General features: G+C 41.1%; 1 protein-coding gene across 8 annotated transcripts in view; it reads left to right on the top strand.

The window, feature by feature from the left end:
* GAS2 (growth arrest specific 2) overlaps window positions 1-16,170 on the top strand; it is a 168,647-nt gene that overhangs the window by 112,535 nt on the left and 39,942 nt on the right. For 7 of the 8 annotated variants that reach the window (XM_039536369.1, XM_039536370.1, XM_039536371.1 and 4 more), the window contains one exon: window positions 1,617-1,724. In XM_039536369.1, coding sequence (XP_039392303.1) covers window positions 1,617-1,724 — 108 coding nt within the window. Of the gene's footprint in view, window positions 1-1,616; window positions 1,725-6,693; window positions 6,776-16,170 lie in introns of those variants that run through there. The other variant, XM_039536377.1, reaches the window with a different exon arrangement.

Here is a 16,170-nt window from a genome sequence, read left to right on the forward strand (position 1 = left end):
AAGGCAACTCTAAATTACACCTGGCTATAACAACCCCCAATTGGCTAATGCAACAACAGGCAATCATGAGAGTGCAGCAGCACATCATCTACCTCAGTCATGTCCCTGCACTGGTGAACATCTCAAAGCTGAGGATAGGGGGAACATAAATGGCACTTTTCTCCCTGTAGCTCTTCTCAGTGGCACTGAGTTTAGCTTGGATCCTGGCTCATGATCAGGGCATAGTGTTTTACCCAGGTATAAATGGCTATGCAAGGTGAAGATAGTGGGAAATCAGGGACTCTATCTCTAAGCTAAAGTAGTATTAATTTTATTATTAAGGAAGCCCTGCTGGAGAAATTACTGGACAGCCTCCTTTTTGTGTATCAGATATACTCAGGACTCCAATACTGGACTTCCTTTACTTTTCATCTGAGAATTGTAGGTGGATTAAATTGTAAATCTACCCACCAAAAATCAGTAGAGTTCAATTCCATTCACATACCATCAACCTCAGGTTGACAAACTTTGGGCTTAGTTCATCACTCAGTTATATAGTGCAATTCCATGGCAAACTGAGTGTCTGCGAGCATCACTGGCCTCTACTTTATCTTTCCACACCTCGGAATTCCCATTTGACTTGGGAATCCCCACAACCTTGGATTTCACAGATGCTTTAAAAAACTGCCGCTGTATTTATTTTTCATTTTAATATTTTTAATAAGTAAGAATATAGGTTTGTTTAATGTTACCATTTTATGTAATTGAAAATACATGTAGATTTCAAGAAGACACATCATCTATGTTGTCATTACTGGGTGATGACAGAAGATGCTGATGCAAAGGATCCTTCTGCAGATATTTTAAGATCTATAGGGTCTTTCTTGTGGGTTCCCAAGCTATGTCAGAAACTCTGCAGAGGGAGAGAAAAAAGTGGCCCTGAAAAAGCTGCGATCACTGATTTCCCCCCAGCCTTTTCACATGGCTTAACATAAGAGGAGAGCCTGTGTTGCTAATATCCGAATGCTATATGAGGTTTATTACTACACTTCTACCCCGATATAATGCTGTCCTCGGGAGCCAAAAAATCTTACTGCGGTATAGGTGAAACCGCGTTATATTGAACTTGCTTTGATCTGCCGGAGCGCTGCTTTACCGCATTATATTCAAATTCGTGTTATATCGGGTCGCATTATATAGGGGTAGAGGTGTATTTGATTCAAGGCTTTACATGTACCAGACATGCCAAATCCTGAAGTCTTCATTCAGTTTTTACTCATTCTTAATTCAGCAAAAAACCCACTGAATGCACTGGGATTGTTCCCTATGAACCACATAGAAACTTAGTATAGATTTCATGATTTTGCCCATTAGTAGCAATGATGGTATTAAAATCAGTGTCTTAAAAAGTCACTCAGTGCCATACTATTAAAAATGTTAGAGTTGAGGGGAAAAAACCAGTAAGACAATTTCAGCAATAGTGTCTTAATTAAAAGCCTGAAGAGGTGTTAGGAAGAAGTCATTTGTCATGATGACAGAGAATAAATCAAGGGCATGACATTATGTTAACTGCCCTTTTGAACAGTTTGCTGCAGATACACTCTATGAAAGAGATACAATAATAACTTGTTTTTCAGGTCAAACACATTTCTGAAGATCCTCCTTGTAAATGCCCCAATAAATTCTGTGTGGAGCGTCTTTCACAAGGACGGTACAGAGTTGGAGAGAAGATCCTCTTTATTAGGGTAAGAAGTTTTCATTTTTCATGTTATGCAATGTCCCTTTTGGAGATCACTGATATCTGACAGGAACATTTTTTAATGCTTGGGCTGCTTCTTTCCAGGTTAAAATGGCACCACTGGTTAATGAGAAAAAATATTTTCTTTCTGACAAGTACAGATTCTCATCCACAGCACAACTAGGGAAATATAGTCCCCGGGAGAGGGGAGGAGTAGTTAGGTCAGAGAATTAATAATGTGGTAGATCCTCCTACTTCTAGGTCATTGATTCTATGCTGGCCGTGATAAATTATGACTAAAATTCTTCACAAATAGAGATGGTGGTTTCTTATTTCCTGTTGGAATAGTATTTTTATCAGAAAAGCCATCATCCCACTTTGTGTTAATTGGTACCCTTCTTGTCAAAGACAGAATGAAAGTCTAAATTACTCTCCCATCCCTCCATCCCATGGTTGACGTACATTGGGAGGGTAGCATGGGCAAAACTGCACTACCACAGGCACCTTTTACAGGTACCACATTAACTCACGTACGGCAGAATTGTATGGGTAATACACATAGAATTTCTATCTGGTTGAGCTGCCCCCAAAAGGCACCATTTTGCATTCATTCTGAAATCTTAATCTTTTATATATTTGCTTATTTTAGTAATTTGAAAATACCCAAATTATTGATTTTATATAGACCAAGATCCAGTCTGTCATTATGTCTCCCCCTACAACATACATTTGTTCTAGACTCAAGTAGTAGCCAGACAAAATTGCAACTCCTCTTCTCATTGGAGAAAATGGATTGTGCTATCTCTACTCCACCAGGGGTACATGGTTCTGCTTTTGCACAACTGGGGGTTTAGGGCCTGATCCAAAATCAGTAGAAGTCAGTGGGAGTCTTTTTAGCCAAATAAAGTCAATGGGAATCTTAGCTTTTTAACTTGCAATCTGATATTTTCTCCCTCACATTCTCAGTCCTTCATTCCTTGAGTCCTTCACTCCAGTTCAGCAAAACACTAAAGGATATGCTTAACCCTAAGAAGATTCTTAAGTCCCATTGAAGTCAAGTGCATACTTAAGGGCTTTGCTAAATTGGAATGGACTTAAGATGTGATTAAAGTTAAGCATGTGTTTAAGTGCATTGCTGACTAGGAGCCTGAAAAGTCTTAATTAATTCAGAAGGAGTTCGGAGTGTACAAGAAATGAAAGATTGGGCTACAGATGGACTGTGCAAAGGAATTTTAATGTGATAAAGAAAGGAATTATGTTTTATTGCCTATGAAACTTCCTTTTAATGCTACAATATTCTTAGGGCACTAAAACGATTACTTTTTAATCAGTTTGTGCAAAAGTTAATGTTAATCAACCAAAGGCCATAGTGTGCATTTATGCATATAATGTATGGGGTTTTATAATTCACATTTCTAGTTTCTTTTTTGTCCTCTGTTACATTTCACAGTATCAAGTTTCACAAGTCACTGTTGTTCCCATTAAAAACACATTTTTAACAGTGGAAAATGAGTAACTGTAATTTTTCAGCTGTACTTTTAAAGTAGCCTTGTATAAAACTGGTGCTTTTTAGCCAGCTTGCACTTTTGATTTCTTCCTTTATTTTTAGGCTTAAATCACAAATCTTAAACCATTCTTAACCTTCTCCTTTTGATAAACTGTAAGTTTTCCTTCCAAAATTTTGTGTCACAAATTCCCCACTGCTGGCTTCTCTGTTATACAATTTCTTCCAAGTCAGTTTTCCATTCCAAGTGTGCAAACAAAACACCCCTTTCATATCATGCTTCTGCATTCCAGGTAGAATTGTGCCAAAAAAAATCTGTGATATGGATTAGACATCAAACTACAGTATTAGGGCTAGATCCTGCACTATGAATGTCATTGGAAAATTTGCCATTGACTTCAATGGAAGTAGGCTTGATCCATAGTTAGTGTACTTCAGAAATAAAGTACATTATAGATTGGTTGCATTGGAATCTGTCTTATTATGGTGCGTTCCACTGGGTTATAGTAATTCTTCACCAGCTTGTTTTAACCCTTCAAGCTATGGATTTTTCACATACATAAATACATGTATTAGGCTTTTCTTTTGGACCCTTTAGAAACTTTCTTACATATAATATGATGGGGGCTAATTTAGCTACAACGAATCAGGAAAAAGATCTTGGAGTCATCGTGGACAGTTCTCTGAAGATGTCCACGCAGTGTGCAGAGACGGTCAAAAAAGCAAACAGGATGTTAGGAATCATTAAAAAGGGGATAGAGAATAAGACTGAGAATATATTATTGCCCTTATATAAATCCATGGTACACCCACATCTCGAATACTGTGTACAGATGTGATCTTCTCACCTCAAAAAAGATATACTGGCACTAGAAAAGGTTCAGAAAAGCGCAACTAAAATGATTAGGGGTTTGGAGAGGGTCCCATATGAGGAAAGATTAAAGAGGCTAGGACTCTTCAGCTTGGAAAAGAGGAGACTAAGGGGGGATATGATAGAGGTATATAAAATCATGAGTGATGTGGAGAAAGTGGATAAGGAAAAGTTATTTACTTATTCCCATAATACAAGAACTAGGGGTCACCAAATGAAATTAATAGGCAGCAGGTTTAAAACAAATAAAAGGAAGTTCTTCTTCATGCAGCGCACAGTCAACCTGTGGAACTCCTTACCTGAGGAGGTTGTGAAGGCTAGGACTATAACAGTGTTTAAAAGAGAACTGGATAAATTCATGGTGGTTAAGTCCATAAATGGCTATTAGCCAGGATGGGTAAGGAATGGTGTCCCTAGCCTCTGTTTGTCAGAGGATGGAGATGGATGGCAGGAGAGAGATCACTTGATCATTGCCTGTTAGGTTCACTCCCTCAGGGGCACCTGGCATTGGCCACTGTCGGTAGACAGATACTGGGCTAGATGGACTTTTGGTCTGACCTGGTACGGCCGTTCTTATGTTTTTATGTTCTTATAGTAGAAATGCAGGTAAAGAGATGCTTAACTGACATTTAATTTCACTGGCCATTTGGCACCATCTCCTGATGTTGCTGGGGATAACTTTTCCTTCTGTCCCATCTGTTCCATTTATGATATAGATTGTTTCCCTGGACACTGCCATCAACTGTCGCCGTGCATACAAATTATCTGGATGAAATTTCTAGATTAGTTTGGTTCAGCAACAATATTACCTGGATTTATGGCTCTTCAATTAGAGCCAAGTGGAAGAAATTCCACTGACTTCAATGGGACAAGTGTTAGGGTCTTATATGGTGAAAATGTTTACTGATGGTTTGGCTTCTGGACGGGAGTCTGTGGCTCTGGGGCAGCCCACCTCAGAGCAGGGACCTCAAGGCTTTCCCATTTGTGGACAAAATCAAACTTTGAAATACTGAAATCCTCTGCAGACCAGAACTACCTTTCTGCGCACAGTGGAGAGCTGCTCTGCTGGGCTTGATTTTTGCTGTGGAGATGCCTGAAGTTATAGAATAGCGCTATTGACTGGTTGTTTGTTCTGCTCTTCCATCCTGGATCTAACTTTCCACTAATTTGCATCAGATACTAGGATAACATTTTCAAAAGCATCTAAGTGACTTAAGAAATTCAATGGGAGCTAGGCACTAAGTCACTTAGGTGTTTTCATAAATTCCACTAGGTACCTATCTGCATCTTTAGACATCAGAATACCTTTGTAAATCTGGCCCTCACTTAATGGGACTTAGGCTTCTAAGTTACTTAAGCACTTTTGAAAATTTTACCCACAGACTAAAGTACACCTGCTCCTGTGAGCTAGCTGAGTGTACCTCTACTTGTTACTTTTGCCTGCCCATTTTTAGATGTCACCCATCTCCAGGGGCACCTAGATACCACTGTGTGTGAAACGTGAAGTAAGAAGATAGGCTATGTCTATACTTAGGGTGGTGTGTAGAGTACAGGAAGTACATGTGAAAGGCAGACTGCAGCCACACTTGTGACTGCAGTGTGTAGCTATACGCCACAGTGAAAGGTTGGTCACGGGGGGAAGGCTTTGGCGGAGGAGATAGTGGGACATCACACTGCTAAAAATAGCAGTGTAAGTATGAGAAGCATTTATTTGGCATTTAGTGGCATTTACAAGTGATATGTGGGCTGTGTAGGGTAACTACTCCGCTTGCTTAACCCATACCTCATAATTCAGACTGGTATTTATAGCCATACTAGCCGGGAGGGTAGTGTCTACTCCACTATATATGTAGATGTAACAATAGATCATATCTGAGAACTTATACAGCACTTTGGTTTAATGGTACTACTATTATTGCTTGGTCATGGTAGAATTACATTATGGGCACATTAATACCGTTGTGTTCATTATAAATACAATTATACTGTAACTACAGTAGATGAGTTAATGATTATGGGACAATAAAAAGAAAATGCTAATGAGTATTTAATGCAGTTATCCCTCTGCAATAAATTCCTCTTCCATTCTGGATCCACAACTTTTTTAATGGACAAATTAAGAATACTTCCCTTATTTTGTTTCTGTTTATGCTGCTCTTTTTAAAGCAAGTTACAACCCCACTAATAAAAAACAAACCTAGCAGAACACAATCCTCATGTGCAATTTACCCAAAATTACTATTTGTCAGCCTGGAATATTTATCACAGAAAATATTTTTTCTCTTTGAAATAAAAAAGAAAACAAAAATACAATGAACCCAATACTTCACATGAATAATCTTCTCTCAAGTGAGTTGTATCACTGAAACAAACAGGACTACTTTCCTCAGTGGATATTACTCTCAGGAGTAAGGATTATGGGATCAGGCATCAAATCCGGTTTTTTCTTTGGTATTCAGCAAAGTGTATTTACATGTGATATAAAAAGAGAGCAAAATGTGTAACAAACAATATTAAAGCATAATGGAAATCTTTATTTAAAAGTATGACAAGGACCTATCTGACAATATAGTATAGCTAAGGTTTGTTTCCCCTTTCCAGTTTCGTTGAGATTGGGAATTAACAGATTGGATTTCAGACCCTGCTTAAACTGAGCCTACCTTCCATGAAGTGAACATGAAAGCTTAAACACTTAAACACTGAAAACACTTGTATTTTAAATAGGAATTGCATCTTCTTTTTATTTTGTTCTTCCTTAATTCACTTATATGGTGTTTGCCTGCTAGGCCAGAGTAGATAACTGTAAAGGCTGTTAAATGCTGGTAACAGAAGCTGTGTTTTATAATAATTCTAATTACTTGAATTAAAATAAATGATGGTATCCAATTTAATAATGTATAAATTTGATCCTTTGGTGTAGAATTAACACTCCCACATGCATATACCATGTACAGGAAACCACTGGCACATTAGCTCTTGGACTGGATGGAGTAGATGACCTATTAAGGTCCCTTCCAGCCCTAAATTTCTATGATTTTGCTCATTGTGTCCCTTTCCCATCATTGTGTCACTGTTTTTGTGACACTCAACTGTTCCCTAATAGCCTCAATCTTCAGCTATAGCATTTAAACTGACAAAACATTTTTTTAAAAAATAAATGGAATAATCAGATTATAACAGAAACATAGTGAAATTTTAAAATTTTCATCAAAAGAAACCTTTTATAACTTGCCTTTTTAGATTTTGTTACCATTAGTTCATTTAGGTCTGAGGTACTAACCCCTCAATTACCACTGAGGTCAATGACACTTCAGAGTGCTTATCTCCTCATAGAAAGTACAGTAGAATCTCAGAGTTACAAACACCTTGGGAATGGAGGATGTTCGTAACTCTGAACAAAACGTTATGATTGTTTTTTCAAAAGTTTACAACTGAACATTGACTTAATACCGCTTCAAAACTTTACTATGCAGAAGGAAAATGCTGCTTTCCCTTCACTTTTTTAGCAGTTTACTTTTAACACAGTATTTGCTGTACTGTATTTGCTTTTTTGTGTGTCTCTGCTGTTGCCTTACTGCATACTCCTGGTTTCAAATGAGGTGTGTGGTTGACTGGTCAGTTCATAACTCTGGTGTTCGTAACTCTGAGGTTCTAATTTACTAAACGGATCTTTAATCTAGTGGAGAAAGGCATAACAAGAATGAATGGCTAGAAGGTAAAGTCAGATAAATTCAAATTAGAAGTAAGGCATAGATTTTTAACGGTGAAGGTGTGAACAAACTACCAACAGAAATGAATTCTCCATCTCTTGAAGTCTTCAATACAAGATGCCATTCGGAAGATATATTTTAGTCAAACACCAGTTCTTGGGGTCAAAACAGGGGTAACTGGGTAACTGGCATTCTATGGCCTGTGTTATATAGGAAGTCAGACTAGATCAGTGGTTTTCAAACTTTTTTTCTGGGGACCCAGTTGAAGAAAATTGTTGATGCCTGCTACCCAACGGAGCTGGGAATGAGAGGTTCAGGGTGTGGGAGGGAGCTCAGGGCTGGGACAGGGGATTGGGGTGCAGGATGGGGGTCAGGGCTCTGGGCTGGGGGTGCAGGCTCTGGGGTGGGCCGGGGATGAGGGGTTTGGAGTGAAGGAGGGGCTCCAGGTTTGGGGGGGCTATGGGGTGGGGTAGGGGATTGGGGTGAGGGGTTGGGGCATGGACTTACTTACCTCTGGCGGATCCCGGTTAGCAGCACAGCCGGGTTGCAGAGGCAGGCTTCATGAATGTCCTGGCACCGCGGACAACGCTGTGCCTGAAGCGGCCAGCAGCAGGTCCGGCTCCTAGGCAGAGGCGAGCAAGCAGCTGCATGCAGCTCTCGCCCGCAGGCACCGCCCTGACCCCCAGCTCCCATTGGCCAGTTCCCAGCCAATGGGAGTGTGGAGCTGGTGCTTGGGGCGGGGGCAGCGTGTGGAACCCTGTGGCCCCCCTGCCTAGAAGCCAACCCACTGCTGGCTGTTTCTGGGGCGCAGCGCGGTGTCGGAGCAGGTAGGCACTAGTCCGTCTTAGCTGAGCAGCACCGCTAATGGGACTTCTAATGTCCCAGTCGGCGGTACTGACCAGAGTGACCCAGTGCCTTACATGCTGCGACCTAGTACTGGGTCACAACCCTAACTTTGAAAACCTCTGGACTAGATGATCTAATTGTCCCTTCTGGCCTTAAAATCTATGAATCAATTAAAGATGCTCCATATTTTGCAGGATCATCCCCTGTAAACCAAACGATGAGTAATACATACTCTCTCATATACAATCACATTTTTATTGTCTGGGTGCTTTTTTAATACTTACATTCTTCAGTATTCTGTTCTAGTAGTAATACCAAAGGATTCATCTACAACTAACTCAATGTATAAACCCATGCATGGAACATCACTGTAGTTTGGTTGCTATGGAAACAGGGCCTGGGCATTTTCTTTTGGGATTCACTATGGAAAGGGGCACCGGTATATGTCTGTGTGTGCATATGATTAGTCTCTAAACAGTAATCTAGTATACACTACTGCCCCTTCATGGAGAGAAGAATGTGTTGTTTATAAAAACATACAGATTTACATCCACCCAGGGAAATCATCACAGATTTAATCATGGGAAATAAGATAATATGAACATGGGGGGGAGGGCATTTTCGAAGCACAAATGATGCTGAAACTGCCATGATCCCAAGTGTTTTGTGCTACCATTCAGACCCAGAGATTCATACACAGCTATATTCACAGTTTTCCTATGATGTGCTTATTATGCCTGGATTTGCCTCCAACCTATCTTTGGTTGTTCTAACTTTCCTCCTTACCCTCAGCACCACAGCAGCTGTTCTGCCTCTCCTGAGACCTACAGCCTCATCTTCTAAATTCTATACCCTCTTATTTGCCACTTCCTCTGTTGCTATCCTGTGACCCATAACCCCATCCTGGGGACTTCGTCTATGGCTGACCTTCTTCCAGCTTCTCAGCAAAGGTATCATGTCAAAAAAAGTGGGGATCAGGGGAAGGGGAGACTTTTTTTTGTTTTAATAGCATTATTTGTTCCTCTGAACTAATACAGTTGGTCCATTTTTCCTTTGAGGTTAGGGAACCATCTCAATTTAAAGAACTGAGAGAACACCTGGGAAGAAGAGACCATTTTCCCATATCAGTATTTTGGAAGTAAATTTGAAAGAATCATGTTGGCCCTTAAGAGAGTAGCATCGGGCAGATAAAGCCTCTCATGAGGGCTTAGAAGTGTCCACTAACATCTTTAAACACACAGATCTTGATTCTCCACTCCAGTTAAACTCCCTTTCATAGAATCATAGAATCATAGAATTCAAGATCAGAAGGGACCATTATGATCATCTAGTCTGACCTCCTGCAAGATGCAGGCCACATAAGCCGATCCACCCACTCCTGAACTAATTCTCTCCCTTGACTCTGCTGTTGAATGCTCCAAATCATGATTTAAAGACTTCAAGTAGCAGATAATCCACCAGCAAGCGACCCCTGCCCCATGCTTCGGGTGTTAGAATTCTGTTAGCTTTTTTTGACTCTCATTGCACACTGAGCAGCTGTTTGCAGAGAACTATCCACAATGACTCCAAGATCTTTTTTTTTGAGTGGTAATAGCTAATTTAGACCCCACATTTTATATGTATAGTTGAGATTATGTTTTCCAGTGTGCATTACTTTGCATTTATCAATGTTGAATTTCACAAAGTCACCCAGCTTTGTGAATGCCTTTGTAACTCATCACATTCAGCGTCACACTTAACTATCTTGAGTAATTTTGTATCATCTGTGAATTCTGCCCCCTCACTGTTTATCCCTTTTTCCAGATCATTTATGAGTATATGGAATAGCATTGGTTCCAGTATTGATCCTTTGGGGACCCTACTGTTTACCCCTTTCCACTGTGAAAACTGACCATTTATTCCCATCCTTTATTTCCTGTCTTTTAACCAGTCACTGATCCAGGACAGGATCTTCCCTCTTATCGCATAACTGCATACTTTGCTTAGAAGCCTTTGGTGAGGGACTTCCTTAAAGGACTTCTAAAAGTCCAAGTACACTATATCCACTGAATCACCCTTGTCCACATGTTCACTGGCACCCTCATAGATTGCTGAGGCATGATTTCCCTTTATAAAAGCCATGTTGACTCTTCCCCAACATCCTGTGTTTATCTATGCATCTGATAGTTCTGTTCTTTACTATAGTTTCAGCCATTTTGCCTGGTACTAAATTTAGGCTTACCAACCTGTAATTGCCAGGATCACCATGGGAGCCTTTTTAAAAAATCAGCATTACAGGGTGTTCTCCTTTAAGAACTGAAGTGCAGTTCTCTGGAAAGGTTTATGTTAGTATAATTGGAAGTATCCATGGAAAATAGGGAATTTTCTTAGGTTCAGTGATACCATTTTGCTACGATAATATGCCAGGAGTAACTGGAAATTCATTAAGTCTTACTGTAGAAACACATTTTGCTTTAGGGATGAGACAGTAAATGCTTTCCACAGTTTGGAATTACCAACCCTGAGTGTTAGAAGTGGGAACGCAGCTACCCATTGGAGTCATGTTTTAAGGATGGAAAACGATGCACTTCAGATTTTCCTTCCTAAGCAATTGGTGAGGTGGAGCATTATGTGGACAGAATTCAAATCAGCCAAAGCAGAAACCTCTGTTTTATAGGCTCAATGGTGAAATGTCTTATGGACTAAGTGAAGTTGATCTTTAGGCAACTGCTACATTGTGGCAGGGCCGCCCGGGGGGGGCAAGTGGGCCAATTTCCCCTGGGCCCTGCAGGGGCCCCCACGAAAATGTCAGAGGCTCCCTGCCGTCCCCGCCTCCGCCTTCCCCCATCCGCCGGCGCCTCAGTGCGCCGCGTCCAGGAGCAGCCCTGGACAGAGCTAAAGCGGCCTGGCTCTGGCGGGGCCTGAGCTCCTCCTGCTCGGAGCCACATGGTAAGGGGGCGGGGACTGAGCTCCTGCCACTCGGAGCCACGTGGTAAGCAGGTGGGGCTGCGAGCTCAGGCCCCGCTGGAGCCAGGTCACTGCAGCGCTGTCCAGGGCCGCTCCTGGACACGGCACGCTGAGGCTCCGGGAGAGGGGGGGAGGCGGGGGTAATCAGCATGGTAGGGGGCCGGGGCTGTGGGGGTTGGATAAGGGGCAGGGAGTCCAGGGGACAGGGAGGGAGCAGAGGTTCTGGGGGGAGCGGTCAGGGGATGGGGAACGGTGGGTTGGATCGTGGGGGTTCCTGGGGTCTGTCAGGACTCAGCGGGGATAGGGTCGGGGCAGTCAGAGGACAGGGAGCGGGGGGGAGTTGGGGGGGGTCAGAGATTCTGAGGGGGGCAGTCGGGGGGCAGGAAGTGGGTGGGGGTTGGGTAGGGGGCAGGGCCAGGCTGTTTGGGGAGGCACAGCCTTCCCTACCCTAAAGGTCATTCAGCAGTTTGAGGCTTGCAGACAGCTATTTAACACAAAGAGCCAAGCTGTTATCTTTTCCCTTAGGGCTACCATCCCTTTCACTTCTCAAATGCCAAATTATAGTCTACATTTAATTTCAGTGCCATAGGGAGATTCATGTCAAGGGAGGGTAGCTTCATTTAAAATTAGCCATTTTAGATTAACAGTGATAGAGCCAAGAGAGCGATGGGGGAGGGAATCACATGAGAAGAATAATATCCTACACCACCTACCTCCTTCCCAACCCTACCAAGGGAGACCCCCGCCTCCACTGCATTCCCCGAGGCTCCAAAGGGGTTAATTCAGTAGTTCTCAAACTTTTGTACTGGTGACCCCTTTCACATAGCAAACCTCTGAGTGCGACCCCTCCCCTTATAAATTAAAAACACTTGTTTATATATTTAACACTATTATAAATGCCGGAGGCAAAGCGGGGTTTGAGGTGGAGGCTGACAGCTCGTGAATCCCAGTAATAACCTCGTGACCCCCTGAGGGGTCCCGACCCCCTGGGTTAATTTAGTTTTAGCACCCTGTATCCATTCACATGCATGTGCTATTTTGAGCATTTCAGTTTTCATAACATAGGCTCATCCCAGATTCTGGAACAAGCTCAAATGCTCAGTTCGTGGAGTATGTACATAAGCTATACTAAAGACAAACCCACAGTAACCGTCCCCAGTTTGTGAAGGATCCCATGGAGCCAGTCTCTAGGAAACAGATAAATTCATGGAGGTTAAGTCCATTAATGGCTATTAGCCAGGATAGGTAAGGAATGGTGTCCCTAGCCTCTGGTTGTCAGAGGGTGGAGATGGATGGAAGGAGAGAGATCACTTGATCATTACCTGTTAGGTTCACTCCCTCCGGGGCACTTGGCATTGGCCACTGTCAATAGACAGGATACTGGGCTGGATGGACCTTTGGTCTGACCCAGTATGGCCATTCTTATGTTCTAACCTAAATGAACCCAAAGTTATGGAGACAGATATGAGTCAAGGAAGCCAGCAGAGTATCAGAAACCTGGAAAAATCTCTGCCTGGATGGGCTCAGGTGTTTGGTCACAAGCTGAGGTGGTTCAAAAGTTTTGGATTTTTTTTAAGCAGAATTTTTTTATTGTTTCTTTAAACAATCAAACACAGCAAGCAACAAATATTTGGCCACACACTTCTGAAACCCCAAATCATGTTCAGGTTTTGGCAGACTAATTTCAGCTTTTCAATTAAAAAACCCACAACAAATTTTGAAGGAAAGCAGACACTGTCCGTGATTTTTTCTGCTTTTTAAAAACACCTAGTTTTCGATCCAAAAAAAGTTTTGACGGAAAATATTTGTCCAACTCTTTTAATGAGCTTTAGTGCCTTTTAGCATTAGCTGATGCTGAGAACCAGTGATACCTTGTAAAGGTGACTTGAAAAGAACTTCTCAAAACTGCGTTTGTGCCGAGATGCGGAAGATTTTTAAATGTTTATTTTTCCCAGGACCGCCTTGGGGGGGGGAGTGAGAATGGGCAAGTGGGGCAATTTGCCCCGGGCCCCGCAGGGGCCCCCACGAGAATATAGTATTCTATAGTATTACAACTTTTTTTTATGGAAGGGGCCCCTCGAATTGCTTTGCCCCAGGCCCCCTGAATCCTCCGGGCAGCCCTGCATTGTGGTAACTTTTACCATTTGCATGATTGTTTAAGTTATGGTTTTTGGTGCATATAGATGTTTTGTACTACTAAGGGGTTACTTTCACACTGTAAATGTAAATGTAAATGACATTATTATTCTACAGCTGAGAGAAATTATTGATACCAGCAGAAGACTCATTTATTGCTACAGCAAACATGCCTCTGTGTGGTAGAAGCAATTCTCATTACACATTCAGGACTCATGCATAAATATATTGTTTAACTGCAATCTCTATAGATTTATGGTCATGTTCTGGTTTTGAATGTTCTTAAAATGACACATAGTTTATATTGGGATTTCCAGGGAGACTTAAAAGCTTTACATTTTAACATGAGAATAGTATTACTGTGTAATTAGAGTTGAATTGGCCAATGGTTTGGCAATACAGTGTGTAGGATTTAGATTGTTTGTGATATGTGACATGGTCTTTCTGCTGCTGAAATAAAAGGAACACATACAAATGCATTTTTTAGGGTTTTTGTTTTACTTTGCCATTCCTTACAATACTTTTACAAACTCAAGAATAAATTTTCTTCTCCTACTGAAACCTTTTCCATTTTGAAGTTATTCATTTTCTTTGTTTTTTCTGCCCTTGCTTGCAAATCACGCTGGTCTTAGTCATACAAATAACACTATTGACTTCAATGGGACAAGACATTGCAGTAGAGCCAGAAGTGCTAGAGCACTCCAGTGAAATACAGCCTCATCATTTCTTTGGGGCAGAAATCATCAGACCAAATTCAGCTCTCCGATACCAATCTGGAATAATTCTGCTGAAAGCAATGGAGTTACTCCAGTTTACATTGGTACAAATGAGGGTTTACGGCATTAATTAGTCTACTTTTCTAAGCACTGTTTATATTTACAGGGCTTTATAAGGGCCAAAATCTGATGGCCTTACTTACACTGAATAGTGTGTTATACTACAAGTAGACTCATTCAATCCAGTGGCACTAATTGCAGAGTAACACACTACTTGCCATGAATAAAGGCATCAGAATCTGTATTTGTTTAATAATGAGTTTGTGCTGCTGCGTGTCCTCTCCTGACTCTGAACAGCAGCAAACTATCAAATCCAGTTCCCAGAGTGTCCTAACTTTGAGCCAAATCCTGCTCAGGACATTCAGGAATGGGCAGTGTTTTCAATGGAGATACTTTGGATTTACACATCAAAGAACATTCCAAGTTGTGCTCCACTGGACTGTATGTATCTGAGGACAGTCTTTTAAAATGTCTCCTCATCTCAGAGAGAGAGAGAGTTGTTGTTTTTTTAAAGAAACAAAACAAAAACCAAGTTACACCATTGAAAATCTTAATGATCTTCGTTAGGTTACAGAAATGCTAAGGAAGAGCACTTTTTAAGCATATAACTTCTGAGGAGAGATGATCAAGATTACAAAGCTCTGTCAGGTGCCCAATTCCTATTGAAAGCCAATGGTAGCTGGGTTCCTAACTCCAGCTTGTGCCTTTGGAAATCTCCCTTTGAGTATTCCTTTTTGTCAAATGAATTGAACTTCATGAATAAGATTTGATCCACACTATGTATGTGAGATTGAACCCCACCTCTCCGAGGTTATAGTTGTATGAAAGAATCCCCAAACTGATGAACTGAGCTACTAAACACCCTATGCCATGAACATCCATTGTTATTTACATTGTCTTTTAGATTACCAAAAAATCACTTTTAAATGTTTTACTTTTACCAAGGCAATTATGGCATTTTGTGGGCTTATGGTTTTTTGTTCTAACATGCTAAAATACCTTAGCACCTTCCACAGTAATAATTGCAAAGGATGTGAATGAGTCTGTTCATTTTGTAAAAATTATGTACCCAAAGTAAAGATTTCTGGCGCTGAATGGGTAAAAAAAAAGAGACATTCATAAATAATATAGTGTGTCCTTGAATTATTGATTAATCTTCTTGGGAATGAAAGATATATCCTGTGAAATATCATGGTGATTGTAAATTCAGTATGCATCTTCCTTGTGCTAAATTGTGTAGGATATGTTGAACAATGCTTTTGTAAGTACAACTTTCTTGAGATTATATTAAGTTGGTGAAGCTCAATAGCATAGTTATGTGAAAAATTTCTATGAATAGTACTAATTCTTAATGTTTATAGTGGGCTTGGTAGTTAAAACACTTTGCAAGCTTGAAGTAATTAATTTTCACAACACCATTGCCAGGTACAGTAGGCAGGAGGGAAACTGTTATAGCTATCACTTTACAGACGGGGAAACTGAGGAAATGAGGTTGTGGCCCAGTTTTTAAAAAGTTATGCTTATGTACAATCCCCCAGGGAGAAACATACCACGTGCACATGCACAGCTCAAATGTTGTGTGTGCAACTCAAGGACAAAATATACGCACAATTAAATATGCGGGTTTAAATGACAACACAGAATGTCACTGGCAGAGTCAGAAC

The sequence above is a fragment of the Mauremys reevesii genome, linkage group 4 (genome assembly GCF_016161935.1).
Source record: "Mauremys reevesii isolate NIE-2019 linkage group 4, ASM1616193v1, whole genome shotgun sequence".
In the NCBI taxonomy this organism is placed as follows: domain Eukaryota; kingdom Metazoa; phylum Chordata; order Testudines; family Geoemydidae; genus Mauremys; species Mauremys reevesii.